This window comes from Pelophylax lessonae, assembly GCF_965119305.1.
Source record: "Pelophylax lessonae genome assembly, chromosome: 7".
Lineage (NCBI taxonomy): Eukaryota > Metazoa > Chordata > Amphibia > Anura > Ranidae > Pelophylax > Pelophylax lessonae.
Window position 1 is genome coordinate 279,017,626 of NC_138774.1, and position 21,586 is coordinate 279,039,211.

Genomic DNA, 21,586 nt, shown 5'->3' on the forward strand with positions numbered 1-21,586 from the left:
CAATCTTCTAGCCTAGGCCATCTTTATGTAGAGCAATAAATCTTTTTTGCAGATCTCGGAGAGTTTGCCATGGGGTGCCATGTTGAACTTCCAGTGACCAGTATGAGAGAGTGAGAGTGATCACACCAAATTTAACACACCTGCTCCCCATTCACACCTGAGACCTTGTAACACTAACGTGTCACATGACACTGGAGAGGGAAAATGGATACTTGGGCCCAATTTGGACATTTTCACTTTTGTTGCCAGCGGTTTAGACATGAATGGCTGTTTCCCAAACCAAATCCTTAAACACAACAAAGGGTGTTCCAAATGTCCCAATCAATTCTCCTGTGAAATGTTAAAACAGTGAAATAGTGCTTCACACCACTCCAGAACAGTGCTCTCCGTGACTGGTGCTCTTATAGCAGCTCACCTCAGGGATAGACTCGTACAGAGTCATAAATGCATCACTGGTAAATGGACTGCCTGTCTTTCCTCTTCAAATCTCCAACCTCCCCTGAGCCAGCCTTCAGTACATGGTGACACTCAGGCAAAAGAAAGGAAGAGGGATCTAATGCTCTTAGTATTAAACTTTTATTTAAAAAAAGCAACTATGGCACTTACAAAGGCAGGCACTTCAGACAGTGCGGGCTAGATACAGCTGACAGCGTGTAAGAGGCAAGACCTTCCTAGGTCTGATGTCTGGCGAGTAGGCTCCTTCCCCGTACGCGTTGCGTCATGTGACTTCATCACTATTGAGATTATCTATTTCACAGTGTCATCTATTAACATTTTTTTGTGATTTGTTTGCATGATTCACAATATTGATTTACCACTCTAACTGATTTTTCATCATATTTGATTAATTTTTTATGATTTGAGTCACTTTGGCGCATCAATATTGATTTTATATTCACTGGTGCAATGTGTTAACACTGATTGCTTGCTGCCTTTATTTTTTGTTTTTAATATTGTGGTTTTGCGCTGATTATTATACATTTTTGATTTATGAATGGCTGTGTGTTGAGTTATTTTGAGGGGACAGCAAGTTTACACTGTTATACAAGCTGTAAACTCAATACTTTACATTGTAGCAAAGTGTCATTTCTTCAGTGTTGTCACATGAAAAGATAGAATAAAATATTTACAAAAATTTTACATAGTAGTTGAGGTTGAATAAAGACAACAGTCCATCCAGTTTAACCTGTGTAGGTGTGTGTGGAGGCAATTATCTCACATACCCCTGAATGTTATAATCCTTGAGATGTAGGTCCAAGAGTCTTAAGGCCCGTACACACAATAAGAAAATCTGTAGGGAAAATTCGTCCAACGACCGATCTGCCGATTTTCGGATTGTTAGTATGGTGCTTTCGACAGCCGACTCCGACTGACAAAATCCTGATGTGCAGGCTATAAAATTTTTGTCGTCCGTAATACAACGTCTGATTTTCGTCTCATTAGTACAGATTTCGACGGAAAAAAATTTTAAGAGCAAGACAAGGCATGCTCAGAGACGAAAGACCACATACAAAGCAATCCAACACATGACATCGCTTATGAAGTAGAATTCTGTCGTACAGGAAAATTCGTATGAAAATAACTTCTTCACTTTCCACATCAGACTAGCATGCCACAAAAAACGGACGACAGATCGTTCGATAATCTGATCGTGTGTACGGGGCTTTAATGTGAAGGGTGTACTTACTTTTGTGAAATACTGTATAAAATTGGAAATATTTTGCCTGGTGTGTTGCAGACCACTGAACACAAACTGTCCTAGAGAACAGTAACTTCCAGCATGCTTTGCTTTGGTTGATTCTACAGATGACTTAATTTTCTACTTTTCAACCACAGATGGGATGTATTACTTTAGTCATAGCAACACTCGATTACACGGAAATCTAATTATGCATCACAGTGAGAGAGGAAAAAAAACACGGTACACACATACTGCAATACGTCATGTATCTGTCAACATACCTTTTATTTGCACAAAATCATTTTCACCTAATTTGAAAAATCCTCAAAACACATGTAATACTGTGTATTAAAAAAAAAACCTGCTAGATTTATTTTTCAGAAACCATTGCAAAATCCTTGGTGGTATCATCCATTATAGTTCTAATTTGTTGTGCGATGTATAGATGAAGCTCACCAATTAAAGAATGCGTAGGCAATTTACAGTCTGGGGGATAATCAAGGAACCGCTGTAGGTCTGTAGGAGCTTCGTCTTGGTCCCTAAGCCGTGCCGCCATTTTTGGTCAGCCATGTCTTGGTTATGCAGTATGTGATCTGACTGTAGAAATAACAAACTGGCCTAGGAGTCCCAATCTTTTTCCTGATTCGTTTTTTCCCTGCCATTTTGAACAGCTGTCACTAGCTGAGGTGTCGAGTGTTAAGAAAAAAGAAAATGGGCAAAAAGACCAAACAAATCATCTCTTCGTTCTCTAGGCCTAGGTGTCACAGTCATAATCTATCACTTGTCTCTGTCCAAGATGATTAAGAGGAAAGCCGTTTCAAAGAGCCTTATCGTCAAGCTCTTAGCCCTAACCTCAGTTTAAGCCAAACATTTCTTGCATCTGCTCAGGCTTTTAAAAGACGTAGAAATATATACAGGCCTAGGAGTCATTAAAAGGCATCTGCATAAGTTTGAACATTTTGTATGTAACATCTGCTGTCCTGACATGAAGGATCCCAAAGCCTTGCATGCATCACGGCCATTGTTTTTCACGTTCCACACTGATTAAGAGTCGGTTCACATTGCCGCGACTTGTCAGCCTGACAAGTCGCCCTCCCTCGCGGTCCATTGACCGCTACAGGACCCGTTCTAATAGGAGCGACACAAGTCGCTCCGACTTAGAAAAAGGGTCCTGTACTACTTCGGGGCGACCTCGGAGAGACTTGCATAGACTTCCATTATGTGAAGTCCCTGCAAGTCGCTCCGAAGTCGTGGTGCATGGTAATGCACAAGTCGCCCCCGAAATCGTGCAGAGTCGTGTCGCCTTAGTGTAAACCGACTCGAATGCAGTTATATATTCATTAAAATGTAGCTAATCAGGATCACAACATGTGCTGGCCGTAAAACCTGCTGAAAAGAGGAGTGAGCAGAGGGATAACCACCTCCATTTGCTGCTTCTCCTTCCTTATTTAGCCAGAAACTGAGGGTGCCCAGATCCTGTTGCAACTGCAATGGAGGTCCGAGACCTGGCTATGCTATCCGGCAGGGGTGGCGGCATCGCAGAAAAACTGGAGGAAATTACATATCCTTCAGTTTTGTCAGTAGTACAATTTCATGTATTTCAACTATGCACTTAGCTGTATGTCCAAAGTTCAAATTGAGTCTTTGTGACGGTATCCACCGTCACTGGAGGTGAGGAGCAGATACTTAATGGTTTGAATTGCTTCAGATGGGACAGCAATATTTGTCAGCAATATCTTCATATAGAAATATGAAGATTTAATCCTATTTTACACTGGGAGACTTAGACTGTTATAGACAATTGCCATGAAGTCTGACTCCTAGATGTGTGTATTCCATGTCCCTGCATGCCAGACAGGCTTCCCTATTGTTTGTGTATTGAAATGGAATGTGTATTGTGTTTAAAGTTTACCTGTCTCATTGTTAAATATTAATGACCTCTCTTGTTCTGTCTGTCTTAAGATACACTTATTATGGGATGTATATGTGTACACTATATGGGAGTGTAAAACTCTGTTTTCATTGGATTGTGAATGTCAGGGCCTGTTCTCAACAAGGTCCACCTGGGCGGTAACCTTGTGGGGGAAAACTGTATAAAAGTATGTTTCTTGTTCAATAAAGAGATATATTTTACCCTCAATCTAGAGTCCTGTCTCTTATTGGGGGAATCGGCTACAAGGGATTGCTATGTCCTCCATACTCCCTTGGATAAGCTCTAAGCTCGTGTAAGAGCTTGTTCTGCTGCACTCTCTGGGGAAAGAGAGGTTTGCCCACGGGAACCTGGAGCCTTGTCGTAGGTCCAGGGTGGGTAAGAGACAGCGAGACCCTAACCAAGCTGCGGTGGTTCGTGGGGTCTGAGGCAGTTATGGTGTCTGGCGGAGTGCTTGGAGCCCACGGGAAGCACTAGGAGTATCCGTCAACGGAGGTGCCCGGTCGGGGTGGGGGGGGGGGGTTGATCCGTTACAGTCTTCATTAAGACTGTAATGGATTTCATTCACATAACCCAACCCAACACCCACATTCTTGATTTAAATGGTAAAAATGGGCAAGAATAAAAGATTATAGAATAAAAAATACTTACCAATCAGCCTTCCTCCTGTGCCTTTGTATTGAGGTAGTGTAGACCTCTAAAGCTATGCCTCTAGTAACTTCATCAGTAATATTGATGAACAGATGGATATCTACGGTTTGGTTCATTTTTGGCAACCTAACTTGTCCCTTTTCTTTAAGCCTCTTGAGTCTTATGATTTTTAAATATGACCATAGCCTGAGTTGCCTTTTACATTATTATTATTAGTAGTATTATTATTCAAAATGCTCTGTAATAATATTATTTCAAAGCCTATTTTGTTCATTATCTTCCCTTCTCCATATTTCTTTTCCACTTCTTCCATCTGTGCATCTCCTCCTCTATAGTTCTCTATGTTTGTCACATCGAGTGCCTTTTCCATCTGCCTCTCTCTTCCCATCTGTGTCGCTTCCCTTCTCCATCTCCCCCCCCCCTCCACCATAAATGCTGCCTCCCCACATATTTTCTTCAATCCCCTCTCCTCAAACCTTTCTCCCAGTTTACGTCCAGGCCCGAAGAGACCTCTCCTCTCTTTGCACCTGATCTTCATTTTCGAGATTTGCAGCTGACACCAGCTCAGGTGTTCCTGCTGAGTTATGTCTTCGTTCACGACAAACGAGAAGACTTCATGCTCATTTAACCAAGACATTAAAAGCAAAATCATTCAACACGTCAAAAAGAAAGGAGGGGAAGAAGAATGGTTCACCAATGCCAAGCTAGCAGCTTTAATGAACAGACTGTTAATGCCACTTTCCGGGCATAACCAACCAAACTTTGTCACGGTCCATTAACTTCTAGGTTATATACGCCTAGATTCCTCTTAATTTACAAAACGCTTGTTTACGATGCTGGCCGCCACAGCCTAGGTAGCGAAAAGATAAACTGCTTGAAATATGCTAATGATTTCACGAAGGAAGCCACACGAATCAAGCTCATTACTAATTGCCTGGCTGTACAGGCATGGGGTGCAGGACCTCCTGGGGGTTTATTGATGTCCCTTAAAATAACAGCTTGCTCCCTCAGGAGCAGGTAATTGTGACTGGGAAACAATAGCCTCCCCCTAAGAGTCCTTCTACTGCAACACCTTAATCTGTTTTTGAAAATGACCAACTAATTATGAGGACGTGTGCGTCACCACAATGAGAACAGCAGAGAATGTTTAGCGCACCTTGTTACAAATCGCCTTCCGTCTTTGGTAATTGAGACTGTGCTGATCATTAAACAGCTGCCAGGCTGACATAAAGGAGCCTGAAATGTTTGCTGAAGAGAGATGTTAGGAAACCAAATCAGGCTTTGAGGTGATAATATCGAAGGTGATATTTTTATGGCCGTTTCAGAATTTCTGTTTTGTAGAAAGGTTCTGGTCAAGCTGACACACATTCTACACAGCTTGGGAAATTTAGATGTATAACTTTTCTTTGTAAAAAGTTCTACTTCAATAGGGAACCATGTTTTGGTACAGCAGTTTGGACTACTATCTTGCAGTCCTAGGTTCTCATGAACACCTTGATGTTCTTCCAATGTTTGCTTGGTTTCAATTTGCTTTCCCCCCCACAGTCCAAAAGCATGTTGAAGTGTTCCTCGATTCCTGACTGAAATGGTCTAGAGCACATGTGTCAAACACAAGGCCCGCGGGCCGAATCCGGCCCTCCAGGCCATTTCATGTGGCCCTCACACCTCTCCTAGAGGTTCAGTAGAGCTCTAGCCCTCCTTTGGGCCTCCCCCAGACCCTTCACTTTCCTAGCTCTGCTCCAAGCTTCTTCCCAGCATCAACACAAGGTAAGGGGGTGCACTTTGATGTAAAGGGTGGGGGTGGTGGGGGACTCTTGACATCTGATGTAAGTGGGTTGAGATACAACCGGCCCTTTGAGGGCAATCATAATGCAGATGTGGCCCTCTATGAAGTTGAGTTTGACACCCCTGGTCTAGAGCATGGGTGTCCAACCTTTTGGCTTCTCTGGGCCACATTGAGTGTAGATAAATTTTGTCGGGCCGCATATAAAATATATACTATAGTTAGTTAAGGTATATAAGTAATAAAATGCCGCCACGCCCTTCCCGCGCGGCCGCACCCCCCCCCCCCCCCGCACTAATTTAACACAACTAGAGGATGATCAAATGAAATGGAATCAGTATATGGAGGTTTATTTACTTCTTCTAAGAGATATTAAAGGAACACTCTAACCACCATGACCACTTCAGTGATTTGAAGTGGTCATGGTGGCAGGAGTCAGAAGGAATCCACATGCTCAACCCCCCCCCCCCCTCCCCTCCAAGGCAGCCTCTGCCTACCATTAGTTGGAAGCCGCTATGGCCATGCCCCCGACCCGATTTCCTTCCTCCCCAGCAAAAAAAAAATTGTCAGGGGGCAGTGGGCCACATTGCCTGGGGTACTGGGCCGCAGGTTGGACATGCCTGGTCTAGAGTGTGCTTAAATTTCCATGATTAAGTTTGCCCAGGGACTGCTATGAATATTTGATGCTTATCTGTGCTATGTAAACATGATTCTGCCATGTCACTTTGGATACACCTGCTTAAGATGCTTTAAAACCATAGTCATCAAACTTAGTCCTCACCAAAACACATTTATCTTGGACAAAAAGTGTGCACAGTTTTCAAAAAGAATTCTAAAAAACTTATAAACCAGAAATTTAAGAATCAAATATTTATCACAAAATCTTTTTGGCTTGGCACCTCACATTTTCCTACCCTACACAGCCTTGTGCCAGAACATGTTTTGCCTTTCCACCCACACGCCACATGAACATCTAGGTCATCTTGTCTGACAGAAGACGCAGCATTCCAAAGTCTGTTGCTGCGTTGAAATAATCAAGCGGACATCAGAGACAAGGCAGCTGTGTCGAAGAGAATGTTGCAGGGGTGTAAACATGAAATAATTCCAACTCCACTAGTCACCAAAAAATAATAATAGCAGAAACAAATGACAGGTACCGCGGGGAGGACCATTAATGCCAAACGCAGCGTGAGGAGAAAATTTTATAGTCGGAAGGCTCAACAAAGTCTTCACTCATCTGTCAACGAAGGGATGCCAGGAACACAGAGGAAGGCAATGTGTGGCAGCAATTACGGGGTGATCTTGGCTACTAACACTGTATTAAAAAAAAAAACAAAAAAACTTTTCACCGAGGACACTGAGAAATATAATTGGTGCACATAGATGTCTTGGTTCCAGTCAACATTGGACTTGCACGTAAATACCAAATGTTTGTGTCTTAATAAGTCCCTCCTTTCTCAACATGGGAATTGTCTGAGAGACAATGAAGTGCAACCAGAGATGTTGGTAGAACGGCACTTTAGTATTATGCTGTTTTTTAGTCGTCAAAAAATCTCCATTTTTTTTGTGTGTCCAGTTCTCCAAGGTTCATTGTTGAATTATCCTGGCAAACTCCAATATGTCATCTTTACAGTATATTCAGAGACTCAGCACTAACACATTTATTTGTGCAATAGCTTTGAAAAGTGCTGAAAAGTCTTTGCTTTTTTTTTTTTTTGTTTCCCACCCAAATAAGTGAGTGCAAGTTAGCATTTCTCCCTTAAAAAGCCCCCCCGGTAAAGAAACAATGAGAAGATCACTTGTCTTCTCGTAAGGGGCGAATCTTCATCTCTGTGAATTTGAGTGAATATTGCCAACCTGTCCAGGAGGACCACTCAATGCCATCAGCATAGGAAGCATGGTGCCCACGAAGATATTGCCCATTCAGGTTTGAAGTGTGGCAGTTGCGGTACCACCAGGCTCCATGGTAAAAGCTGGCGCAGTTATTCTCGGAATGGTCGTTGTCCATGTCTTTGGTGGTGAATTTCATTCCACTGTGCTTTCCAAAGGAATCCCCTAGGAGGCAAGAAAAGAGGGGCACCATTATGAAATTCAAGGTCAACTTGATTTGTAAAGTAGAAAAATAAGGTGAATGCATTAAATAATTTCTATGGTTTCTACATATTGGTACTTTTGTGAAGAAGGAGGGTAAGGGGTGGTGGTACATGGTTTTACCAATTATATGGTTTTTGGAGTTGAATCCAATTGGTTTTTCAAAAACCATTGATGAAAAATACTTATGGTTTGCTTTTGCAAAATGCTAAGTGTATGGCCTGTGTTAGAAGAACTAATATCCTGCCATAGCCCTTGAGCAATACAAAAAGTTAGTTGACTACTCGGCTGGTATGTGTTCTTTGAAATGACTTAATAAAGCATCCCATTATCACATATGTAGCACTCTCTAGTGTGTGCTACTAGTGTTAAAAGTATGTAAAAGCATATTCCGGCCAGCAATAACCTGAGTCATTGAATTGGGTCAGGGTTACTAGAGCCCAGGGCTGGGTGACTCCTCCTGGCAGCTCTCTGGTGCCTCCCCCTGGTGTCTGGAAAGCTGGAGAATCTTCTAGAACTAGAGGGAGGGGGTTAGGAGGAGCCTGCTATGAATATTTGAGGCCTCAGCCAATCCTCAGCTGTGGGCTGGCAGGGTACTGAGACAACCCCACAAATAGACTTGGGCCATTCCCGCAGGGGGAGTCAGGTGGATGATGGAGAAGCAGTGTTGAGGAGAGGCTTTTGAGGGATCCCTTACTGGGTGGGGGGGGGGGGATCAGTGGCCACAGGGAAGCAGGAGGTGGAGTGTCATCATGCTGTTCAGTCACATTGTACTACTTTGTCAAGGGACTGAGAGTTCCTGTCTATAATAGGCCTTTGCTGAACTAGTAACATCCTGCTAGTTCCCATAGGAGTGAGCAGCAGGTGCTGTGCTTTGAATACAAAGTTTTTGCAGGAGGAGGGAAATAGAGGACTTTTTGTAAATATGGTGGAAGTGTCCCTTTCTTCATAGTTCTGGACATTTTTCAAATTTGGCATTCCATGATTCCCTACTGCATCCAAGTTATCAAGCCCTTACTAAAACATCAAAAATAACGATTGTTTTCTGCATTGGAATGTATGAAGGAAATGCTGTGTGACTGGCTGTGCAGGGCTAGAGATTTTGAAAAATTTTCAGCAATTGATAAACATTTGGCATGTTATCCTCCATTCTTACATTCATTGAATGTGTATTTTTTAATTATTTTTGGCAGTTTTCGGGTAACTTTGCACGCATTCCTTCGAGGAATTAGATAAAAGCCTCAGTTCTAGGGGAGGCCTTGGAGAAAGCTTTGTGCAAGTCAACCCTGAAGGAGCTTACAATCTGATATCTACAATAAAGTCATATAGTCAGTTTATTTTTAATAGGCTGCGAGGAAACTCGCAGAACCACCGGAAAATCATACAGCTTTCTTGCAGATAGTGTCAGTGGTTAGATACAACTCTCAAAGCCTCGACATTCACAAAGCCGCTCCAAGATTAAAAGCAATGGCCTTCTAAGGCTTGTTCCTCAATTGTTATAGCGGTCTTAAGCCCCGTACACACGCACAGATTGTTGGCCGTAAATTGTCAGCCAACGTCCGATCGGCCGATTGTAGGCTTGTTAGTATGATGCTTCCGACAACTAACTGCGAGTTTTCAGCCGAAAAAAATCTGGTGTGCCTGCTATAACATTTTTGTTGGCCGACAACAGAACGGCCGATTGTTCCTCAGTCAGTACTGATTTCGGCAGACAAAAATCAGATGAGCAAGACTGGGCATGCTCAGAGAAGAAAAAACACACGAAAAGTCAACCAGCACATGACATCACTTCTGAAGTTGGTTTTTGTTGGCCAACAAAAGTCCAGTGCAAGTCTAGAGCACATTTCAACCAACAAACAATACTGGACAAAAGACGGCCGATCGGTCGGCCAACAATCTGTGCGTGTGTACGAGGCTTTAGAGCTGTTCCTTCAAAATGCAGCAAACACCTGATCAGCAGTTGTCTATGTGGGAAACTCATTGCTGATGTACATCCTTGCTATTACTTGAAAGCAGAGATGTATAGTAACGAAGTAGAACTACTTAAGTACTGTACTTAAGTACGGAAATGCGGTATCTGTACTTTCCTAGAGTAGAATTTTTTTCTCCTACTTCTACTTTTACTTCACTACATTTTTTCGATGATTTCGATACTTCTACTCAAGTATTTTTTTTTTGTGCTGCATAGTTACTCGTTACTTTTAAAAAAACTACCACTGCCAGAACAGTAGATGGCAGGTTGCATAAAGCTCAAAAAAATGTGTATAATGTCATTTGTAAATCAGCGCATAGGAAAATAAAGGCTGTGTATAATAAAAGCTGCTATACCAAATCTTTCCAATAAAAAGAAAATATGAAACAAACAAATAAATGGTGCTACAGCGCTTAAAGTGCATCAAGAAACTACTAACAAACACAGGTTAATCATTTGAATAAATCATTTGAAATAATAAAAACAATATGATGTTCATACTTTTGACTTCTTTCTTTAACACAGTACTTGTACTTCTACTTTCAGTACTTGAGTAGAAATTTTTTTTCAAAACTACTGGTACTTTTTACTTTTAGTACTTAAGTAGCAAATTTTTTGAAAAAACTACTTGCAATACTTAAGTAAAAAAAATGTTGAATACTTTAGTACTTCTACTTAAGTAACTTTTTCTGCGAGCACTTCCACTTCTACTCAAGTAATTTTTTGATCGAGCACTTGTACTTTTACTCAAGTAGAAATTTCGAGTACTTTATACAAGTCTGCTTGAAAGTAAAAAATACATCTAAAATATAGCTAAATCCAAAATGTTATTTTTAGTTTTTGATATAGTGAGGGCACTCTTTAGCTTGCAATTTTCACACAGATAAGAATACAACAACTTAGATCACAGGACGCAACAGTGGCCATTCCATAGACAGGTCAACAGAGTAGACTGCATAGAATCCATCGTTATTATAGAGCATGTTTTTTGCCATCTAGAATGGTACATGTTCCTGTGGAGTTATTATTGCCGTGTGCCGACTGGGAGATTTACCCTCTCTGTGTGTTCTGATCATTCCACCTAGGGCACTTGGAAATATTCTTGGGGCACATAGATTTCTTGGTTCCAATCAATCAACATTAGACTTAGATGCAGATACCAAATGTTTGTCAGCCCCTCTGAGCATTCTTAAAAGATCACCATACCAGTTACAATCTTACTATACACTCTTTAAACAATCTCCTTGACCAAACAGGGCTGATGTTAGAAATCATGGGCCTCTGTACAGCCTACCTGACAAGGCCCTCGTCTTTGCTGCAATATCAGGGGTCTAAATCGACCCCTGATGTCTCATATTTGAGACATTAGTCCTCAGTCCCTTTCTGAGGATCCAGGGATTGAGGACATGGATCCTCAGAAAGGGATTGAGGGCATGGATCCTCAGTCCCTTTCTCGGCAGTCTCAGCTATGCTGGAGATGAATGAATAGGCAGCACTCTGAGGCTTCCTTTTCGTTCACAAACTAAAGCATATTAAACTGTTTACAATGCTTAAAGCGGAGTTCCGGGCACGAAAACTTTTTTTCAGTGAACATACCCCCGGGACAGTCAGGGCTAGTACATTCCACAATGGCTAGCCTCTGATCTGTCCCGGTTCGCACTTACCTACAAGAAGAAATACTCACTTTTAAAATTTCTTCTCCAGCGTTGCCATCTCTGTTGTGGGCAGCTGAAGCCAGCGCGATCCTTTTCTGCGTCCTCTTCCGTGTCTTCTTCTCCCAGAATGCGCCTGCACCGGCCCCTCTCGTCACTTCCGGTGCGGCGCCGCATTCCTCCACAGCTTCTGGGCATGCCCAGAAGCTGTTTAGCAGGGAATGCGGAGTCGCCCCGGAAGTGACGAGCAGGGCCGGTGCCGTCGCATTGACAGGAAGTGACGTCGGAGCCGCGGCACAGAGGGAGGAAGTAGAGAATAGGTGAGTATTTTCAATCTACAATTACAAGGTGAGTGAAAAAAAAAATAAATGCCTAACTATACAATTCCTTTTCAGGTGAAGGAGACTAAGCGGATGGGCACAAAAAAAAAAGGTTGATTTTGTGCCCGGAACTCCGCTTTAAGTGATAAATGGGAGCGATCGGGCATACAGTATTTACCTCTCCCACTCTCCATCCTGAAACAATCCCCGTGTGCCCGTAGCAGCATCCGGCAGGAGAGGAGAGAAGCCAGCAGTGTGGCAGGGAAGGGGGGTACACGGGGGCCCAGACAGCAGAATCATGGGGGGGGAGGGCGCAGATACTGATCTCCCTGCAGCGCAGCCAGAGGGAGAAAAAGGAAGAGAAGCTGCACAAGATTTGGCAGTAAGGCCCTTCTGCTCAACAGGTGCCTGGCCCCCCTTTTTAAACTGATGGGGCCTGGGCCCAGTACAGGAGAACCGGCACACAGGGGGGCGCAGATACTGATCCTCCTGCAGTGCAGCCAGAGGGAGAAAAAGGAAGATACGCTGCACAAGATTTGGCAGTAAAGCCCTTCTGCTCGACAGGTTCCCGGGCCCCTTATTTGAACTGATGGGGCCTGGGCCCAGTACAGGAGGGCTAGCTATACTGCCTTACCAGCAGCCCTGCAAGGGTTTACTTAAACCATCCAATTCATTTGTATCCAGTCAGGCAACTCTTTGCATTATATTGTTGTTGGTAGATCTAAGATTGATTGTACAGTCAAATTGCAACATAGACGGTGATCTTAAGATGGGAATTGACTAGGGGACAACAAAGCACAAAAAGAGATGTGATGCACTAGCACTGAAATACTGTATTGTCTAAATGGCTAACTGTGTAAACATCTCCTTTTTTGTCTCTGGTCTTCCAAATGTTCTTGTCAGCTCATTCTGGCAATTTTTACAATACATTGGAGTACTTATCACTGTCTGTTGTCACTGGGACAGAAAGTGATGAGAAGTCCAAAATTTACAATTCTCACAAAAACAGGAGATGAAGGGAAATCTTCAGATGGGGGCATCTGCTCCTGTGTAAACTAAAGCTACCTACACACCACTGCTATAAGGTCTAGATTAGAGCTGCACGATTAATCGTATGAAAATCGCGATCTCGATTCACCCCTCCTGACGATCTAACCCTGAGATATGCTCGATTCTTTGCATAGCTGCATAGCAGAGAGAACAGCTGTGGAAAAAAAAAAAAAAGCCTCCCGACAAACAGCTATCTCCCAGTAACTATAAACAAAAATGATTACATTGTATCTTTTCCTTCCCTCTGCCAGGGAGAAAGGAAGTTTAACCTTTTAAAGACTGGATCTTTTTCTGATATTTGTTGCTTGCAAGTTAAAATCAGTTTTTTTTTCTAGAAAAGTACTTAGAACCCCCAAACATTTTATATATTTTTTTTTAGCAGAGACCCTACAGAATAAAATGGCGATTGTTGTAATATTTTATGTCACACTGTATTTGCGCAGCAGTCTTTCAAACGCAATTAATAGACTTTAATGAATAAAAAAAAAACGTAACAGTAAAGTTATCCCAATTTTTTTTTTTTTGTTACACAGAGAATCGTGAGAGAATCGTGATCTTTATTCCAAGCTAAAAAATCGTGATTCTCATTTTGGTCAGAATCGTGCAGCTCTAGTCTAGATACAACTTTATTCCAATAAAAGTCAGGGGGACAACCCGAAGAGTATTCCAATGCATTTCAGGGGCCCAAAAAATGCCCCTATATCAGGGCTTCACTGAAAATATTGTGAATGGGCTAGAACTGAGTTGGATTTTTCATGGTATTTTCTTCCAGTGTGATTTACAAGCACAGGTCTTGTCAGCAGCTGGTTTACCACTTAAGGACAAGGCCGATTTCTGACACGAGTTTACAAGTTAAAATCAGTATTTTTTGCTAGAAAATTACTTGGAACCCCCAAACATTATATATATTTTTCAGCAGAGACCATAGAGAATAAAATGGGGATTGTTAAAATACTTTGTCATACCGAATTTGCGCAGCGGTCTTACAAATGCAATTTTTTTGGAAAAAATACACTTTTTTTAGATTAAAAAATTAGAAAACAGTAAAGTTAGCCCCAAATTTTTTTTTATTATAATGTAAAAGATAATGTTATGCTGAATAAATTGATGCCTAACATGTCAGGCTTTAAAATTGCACACGATCGTGGAAATGGCGACAAACATTTTTGGTACTTAAAAATCTCCATAGGGGACGCTTTAAACATTTCTACAGGTTACCTGTTTGGAATTATTGCTCTCGCTCTAATGATAGTTGCGATACCTCATATGTGTGGTTTGAACACAGTTTACAAATGTGGACGCGACTTGCGTATGCGTTCGCTTCTGCGCGTGAGCTCGAAGGGACGGGGAGCTTTAAATTTTTTCTTCTTATTACCTTGTATTTTTTATTTTTACACTGTCCCTTTTTAAAAAAATTTTTTTTGATCATTTTTATTCCTATTACAAGGAATGTACACATGCCTTGTAATAGAAATAAGCATGACAGGTCCTCTTTAATGTGAGATCTGGGGTCAAAAAGACCTCGCATCTCACATCTACCCTTAAAAGCAAAAAAAAAAAAAAGAAAAATGAATTTTTTTCAGCAAGAAAAAAAAAAATGGGCCCTTTAACCACTTAAGCCCCGGAGGATTTGGCTGCTAAACGACCAGGGGGTATTTTGCGATTCGGCACTGCGTGACTTTAACGGACAATTGCACGGTCGTGCGACGCTGTACGTAAACGAATTTGGCGTCCTTTTTTTCCCACAAACAGAGCTTTCTTTTGGTGGTATTTGATCACCTGTGCGATTTTTTGATCATGCGCTATAAACAAAATAATAGCGTCAATTTTGCAAAAATAGCAATATTTTTAACATTTTTTTATATGAAATTCCCCCCAAAAAAATGTAAAAATCAAAATTTTTTAACATTTTCGGCCAATTTGTTTTATGCTACATATGTTTGGTAAAAAAAATAGCAAAAAGCGTATTTTGATTGGTTTGCGCAAAAGTTATCGCGTTTACTAACAAAGGGAAAGATTTTTGTCATTTTTGTTGTTTTTTTTTTAACGCGTAATGGTGGCGATCTGCGATTTTTTTTTGCGGTACTGCGACATTGGGGCGGACAGATCAGACCCTTGACTGACATTTGACACTTTTGGGGTTACCAGTGACATTACTGCAGTAATCAGTGCTATACATATGCACTGTTACTGTAAAAATACACTGGTAGTGAAGGGGTTAACTTTATTTGGGAGGGAGGGGCTGTGTGTGTCCCTAGGGGCGTGCTTTCTACTGTGATTGGCTGTTGCTTGAGCTGTAAGGACACTGATCAACGGATCTACATAGTAGATCCGTGTGATCAGTGTCTTTACACCGAGGAGAATGACAGGCAGCTTGTTTACACAAGCTGCCTGACTTACTCCCTCTCCCCCGCCGATTGCAGAGTGGCCGGCGGACATCGAGTCCGCCGGTCACACGCGCGGGGGGGTCCGTGACCAAGCGGGAGCGCGCCTCCGTGGGCGCGTGCTCGCTCCCTAGACCCTCACAAGCAAGCGACGTAGACCTACGTTAGTTTGCCTGTGAGGGGCTGACCGCCGACATAGATAGTCGTGCGGCGGTCGGCAAGTGGTTAAGGCCATTGGGAGTAAGTGACGTATGACTTCGCTCTGGTCCTCCAAGGCCATAGAGTCGAGTGGGGGGCCATCTTGCCCTCACTCGACTTCCAGCCTGGGACATAGACAGACCGGATTGTTTTCCCCACTACCGACGGCTCCGATAAGCGGGGAAAGCGACCGGGAAGTGGCGGCGGCTTGGGGGGCCAGGGGAGCACCTCTCCCGACGCCCATAAAAGTGATCCCGCTGCAAATCACGCCGCTGGGACCACTTTTATGTGAAAGAGGACCGCCGGCCCTGTAAGAAAGTACCCATTATGGCAGCTATCTGCTGCCATAACACCAGTATTTAACGTAAAATTACCGACCTAAAACTGCGGCGGGCGGTCCGGAAGTGGTTAACATTCCTAGTACATTCACATTGCTTTAAATAAAGCCCTGATGAAGCGGCATTTTTGGAGCCCTAAAACGTGTTGGATTTCTCTTTGGATTGTCCCCCTCACTTTTATTTGGACCTTTGCTCTGGTGCTTAAGTTTACATTTTTGGTACATAACACTACAAACCAAGAAGACCATGAAGATCCTTTGGCGGTGTAGAAACAGCCTGCTTGGGAACCCGATTACTTTCATGAATCTTATGGGTCCAGTGCTATTTTTCTACTTTTCCTCAACTGTCTAAGAGAGGGTATGTTCTCCATCTGTCGAGGTTTCCTCTCACTTATTGTTGGGTCTCTGAGACAGGAAATTAAGGGAAATCTTTCCAGTAGTGCACAGATAGCAAAAAAAAAAGACCTGACCGGGTTACTTGCCCTTCCCTATGCTATCAAAAGTAAAAAAGAGTTTTGGTTTTAGACATACTTAACATTTTTTTTTCTTCTTTTTTTTAGGTAGCCCCTTATTTTGTGGAATTCGTACCATCCATCACATACATGAGCCAAGCACCTACCTGCGTTTCCTGAGTAGTCCGACACCGTGAGAGGGTACCCATCTTCTTCAGGGTTAACAGAGTACAGACCAACGCCAAACGTGTTGTACTGAGCGTAAGCTGTAGCGTTTTCAAAGTCAGCCAGGTCAATGCGGAGCTGGTAATGTGTTTGCATAGTCAATAAGTAAAGCCTCTGTAAGCCTAGAAGGGAAGGAGAAGAGGAAAATGAGAACCATACTTTCTGAATGTGATGCATGACTGCACAAGTTTAATTTTATGAAGGGTTACAGTGAGGGAAAAAAATATTTGATCCCCTGCTAATTTTGTATGTTTGCCCACTGACAAAGAAATGATCAGTCTATAATTTTAATGGTAGGTTTATTTGAACTGTGGGAGACAAAATAACAACAAAAATATCCAGAAAAACACATTTCAAAAAAGTTATAAATTGATTTGCATTTTAATGAGTGAAATAAGTACTTGATCCCCTGTCAATTAGCAAGATTTCCGGCTCCCAGATGTCTTCTATACAGGTAACAAGCTGAGATTAAGGAGCACTCTCTTAAAGGGAGTGCTCCTAATCTCAGCTTGTTACTTCTATAAAACACACCTGTCCACAGAAGCAATCAATCAATTAGATTCCAATCTCTCCACCATGCCCTAGACCAGTGGTCTTCAACTGCAGTCCTCAGGGTCCACTAACAGGCCAGATTTTAAGTATTACCTTGGGGAGATGCAGACTAGAGTACTGCAATCACTGAGCAGCAAATTATATCACCTGGGATGTATTTCAGTTATCTTGAAAACCTGGCCTGTTAGTGGGCCCTGAGGACCAGGGTTGAGGACCACTGCCCTAGACCACACATGTCACACAAGGCCCGCAGGCCGAATCTGGCCTCCAGGCCTTGTCAAGTGGCCCTCCCACCCTATTTTTCAGTTGGAACATGGTGGAACCCCATTCCACCCCCTCCAGCTCTGGCCCTCCGCTCCCTGCTGTCAGTTTGAAGCACAGCGGCCCCCCGGAAGTGACAGATCCCTGCACACACTCATGGCAGGGACAGATCTCGAGAATCTCAGTGAAAAAGCAACCTTTTTGCAAGGCAAGGCAGAGCCGCCTAAGCAGGTAAGTACAAGAGCCGGGCCTGGTAGGAGAGAGAAATGCGAGAAAGCTTTGGGGAGGTGGGTTGCATGTTGTGCATAACGCACCCCTAAACCTTGCACTCTGTACATATTGCACTCCTGTAATCTGCACTCTGTATGTAGCGCACCCCAGATCCAACTGGCCCTTTGATGAAATTGAGTTTGACACCCCCTTTTTTTTTTTTCTAAGCCCGTGGCGTGTGAAACACACTCAAAAGACTTACACCCGGTGCATAAAAAAGTGCACACACGCAAACGTGAGAACACAAAAAGTGCACAGGGTGTGCGAAAGGATGGTCTTCCCTCCGAAGAGGTAGGACCCTAACCTCGATCCCCCGGGGCACAAGACTCCTGATATAAGGTACTTATGGTCTGTCTGGCCGAAACCAGACTGACCCCGTTCTCCAGGGGGACTGCCGAAACAGCCCACCCCAAGTACTAGGTGGGGCTCCCCCGAAGGGAGACCCCATGAGAGAGGGCGAACTAAGCCAAAAGGCCATATCCACCCCCTCCCAAGACTCAAGGCTGGGCCCGAGGACCCACACCCTACAAGTCGTGCAGAGAAAAAAAGGTGATAGTGAAGTGACAAACTACAAAGAAAAATCACACACAAACAAAAGGTGGGGAAGGGGAAGTGGAGAGGTGAATTAGTGCCAATGTGAAAATACAAAGGCAGGCCTTCCGGCCGGAAAATAAAAATTCCTCTGGTCGAAGCCAAAAGGCCTAGCCCAAGAGGCAGGTGCGGAAAAAGTGTGTGTGGTGCAGTGACCAAGCTGCCCCTCACCAGTGAGAATTAAGGCACCCCTGGGCTGCCACCCCCAGGGGCACGTACACCACGGGCTTTTTCTATCTCGGCCCAAGGCCAGACCCAGTGTAGCCCATCCTACCAGGAGGCATCAGAACGTTGGAAAGCTTAGGGTGAGCCTGCCTTCAACTGGGGACAAGCCTTTTGCAAGGCCAGATTTTAACCCAGGAGGAAAGGCCCTCCCACCGCCATCCGTCACATCCAGGAGCAGTACTAACTAGTCGGACAAGCTGGTTTTCTTGCTCCCTTCAAACTGATAGGGGCGGACCCATTCAAATCAGAAGGCAATGGACCCATCCGGCTTTCTCTGGTGTGGCTTACTTCCCAGTCCCCCGGTAGTTCTGGAGCGCCCTGGTTCATTTCGGCCCCCACCGATACTAACCATCAGGTTCCATACCAACTGATAAGAACAGATACTACACTTGATCTTAGCCAAAAGGCCGAGAAGGAATTTTGACACCCCTGCCCTACACTAAAGAGCTGTTCAAGGATGTCAGGGACAAGATTGTAGACCTACACAAGGCTGGAATGGGCTACAAGACCATCGCCAAGCCACTTGGTGAGAGGGTGACAACAGTTGGTGCGATTATTCACAAATGGAAGAAACACAAAATAGCTGTCAATCTCCCTCAGTTTGCGGCTCCATGCAAGATCTCACCTCGTAGAGTTTCAATGATCATGAAAATGGTGCGGAATCAGCCCAGAACTTCACGGGAGAATCTTGTCAATAATCTCAAGGCAGCTGGGACCATAGTCACCAAGAAAAAAATTGGTAACACACTACGCCGTGAAGGACTGAAATCCTGCCGCATCCGCAAGGTCCCCCTGCTAAAAAAAGCACATGTACAGGCCCTTCTGAAGTTTGCTAATGAACATCTGAATGATTCAAAGGAGAATGATTCAAAGGAGAACTGGGTGACACTGTCGTGGTCAGATGCGACCAAAATCAAGCTTTTTGGCATCAACTCAACTCGCTGTGTTTGGAGGAGGAAGAAGAATGCTGCCTATGACCCCAAGAACATCACCCCCATCCTCAAACATTGGTGGAAACATTATACTTTTGGGGTGTTTTCCTGCTAAGGGGACAGGACAACTTCACCGCATCAAAGGGACAATGGACGGGGCCATGTACATCAAATCTTGGGTGAGAACCTCCTTCCCTCAGCCAGAGCATTGAAAATGGATCGTGGATGGGTATTTCAGCATGCCAATGACCCAAAACACACAGCCAATGCAACAAAGGAGTGGCTGAAGAAGAAGCACCAAAAGGTCCTGGAGTGGCCTAGCCAGTCCCCAGACCTTAATTCCATAAAAATATGTGGAGGAAGCTGAAGGTTCGAGTTACCAAACAGCCTGGAAACCTTAATGACTTGGAGAGGTTCTGCAAAGAGGAGTGGGACAAAATCCCTCCTGAGATGTGTGCAAACCTGGTGGCCAACTGCAAGAAATGTCTGACCTCTGTGATTACCAACAAGAGTTTTGTCACCAAGTACTAAATCATGTTTTGCGAAGGGGTCAAATACTTATTCCACTCATTTAATTCAAATAACTCAATCGATTCATAACTTTTTTTAAATGCATTTTTCTGGATATTTTGTTATTCTGTCTCTCACTGTTAAAATAAACCTGCCATCAAAATTTTAGGCTGATCATTTTTTGTCAGTGGGGAAATGTACAAAATCAGCAGTGAACAAATAAATTTTTTCCCTCACTGTACCCTTTAAAGAGCAATGGCGGTGTAAAATAAAATAGGACATTGTTTTAACACGAACAGATGTTAAACTTCATCCAACACTTTTTCATGGAGAGTCTAAGCCTTCCTCACAAGGTGTTTTTATTGCGGTTTGTGTATCTTCTAGATTTACCCTCGCTTCCTATTCTCCTGTTTTAGACAGAATCTAATCATGCCGCAATAAAAAAAAAAAAAAAATAGAAAATTGTAAATCAGCCCAGTAAGGTTACAGACATTAACCACTTCCAGACCGCTCACAGTATATTTACTTCAGCAGTCTGGCTCGTACAGGCAAAATGACGTAAGTCTACGTCACTTGCTTAGTGGCAGCTAGGGGGCGACCGCGCGCTGCTGCCGGCCCGCTCCCACCCCCGATCGTCAGCGGGGAAGCCACTGTGGGTGTCAGGCGGCTCCGATTGCCGTCTGACACCCGCGATCGTTCCCCGCTGAGAGAGGACGGTTGGCAACACAGCTGACCGTCCTTCTCCCTGGAATGATCATAGAGATCATGTGATCCTTCTATATAGGATCACGTGTCTATGGTCATCTCATAAGCCACGCCCCCCCCCACAGTTAGAATCACTCCCCTAGGCTCACATTTAATCCCTTGATCACCCACAGGGTTCCCTGCCAATGGCATTATTACAGTAACAGTGCATATTGTTAGCACTGATTACTGTAGTAATGTCACTGGTTCCCCCAAAAGTGTCAAAAATATCAGGGGTCTGATCTGTCCGCCACAATGTTGCAGTCCCACAAAAAATCGCAGATTGCCGTCATTACAAGAAAAAAAAAAGCATAATAAAAATGACATAAATCTTTCCCGTAGATGGTAGATGCGATAACTTTTGCGCAAACCAATCAAAATACGCTTATTGCACTTTTTTTTTCCAGAAATATGTAGCAGAAAACAAATTGACCTAAAATGTTAAAATTTTGATTTTTACATTTTTTGAGCATGTCATATAGCAGAATGTGACATTTTTTTTTTTTTTTTAAATTGTTGCTCTTTTTTTGTTTTATAGCGCAAAAAATAAAAATCGCACAGGTGATCAAATACCACCAAAAGAAAGCTCTGTTTGTGGGAAAAAAAGGACGTAAATTTCGTTTGGGTACAGCGTCGCACGACCGCGCAATTGTCCGTTAGAGTCACAGTGCCGAATCGCAAAATAGGGCAGGGCTTTGAGCAGCCAAATCCTCCGGGCTTAAGTGGTTAAAATACAAGTAGCGTCACGTTGCAACAGAGTATAAAAGAGAAGAGA

General features: G+C 43.3%; 1 protein-coding gene across 2 annotated transcripts in view; it reads right to left on the bottom strand.

The window, feature by feature from the left end:
• Positions 1–7,767: 7,767 nt before the first annotated feature.
• Positions 7,768–21,586, bottom strand: part of FIBCD1 (fibrinogen C domain containing 1) — a 503,247-nt gene continuing 489,428 nt past the window's right edge. For both annotated transcript variants that reach the window (XM_082263080.1, XM_082263081.1), the window contains exons 7-8: positions 16,669–16,848; positions 7,768–8,100 (exon numbers count right to left, since the gene is read on the bottom strand). In XM_082263080.1, coding sequence (XP_082119206.1) covers positions 7,841–8,100; positions 16,669–16,848 — 440 coding nt within the window. In that variant the 3' untranslated portion in view covers positions 7,768–7,840. The remainder of the gene's footprint in view (positions 8,101–16,668; positions 16,849–21,586) is intronic.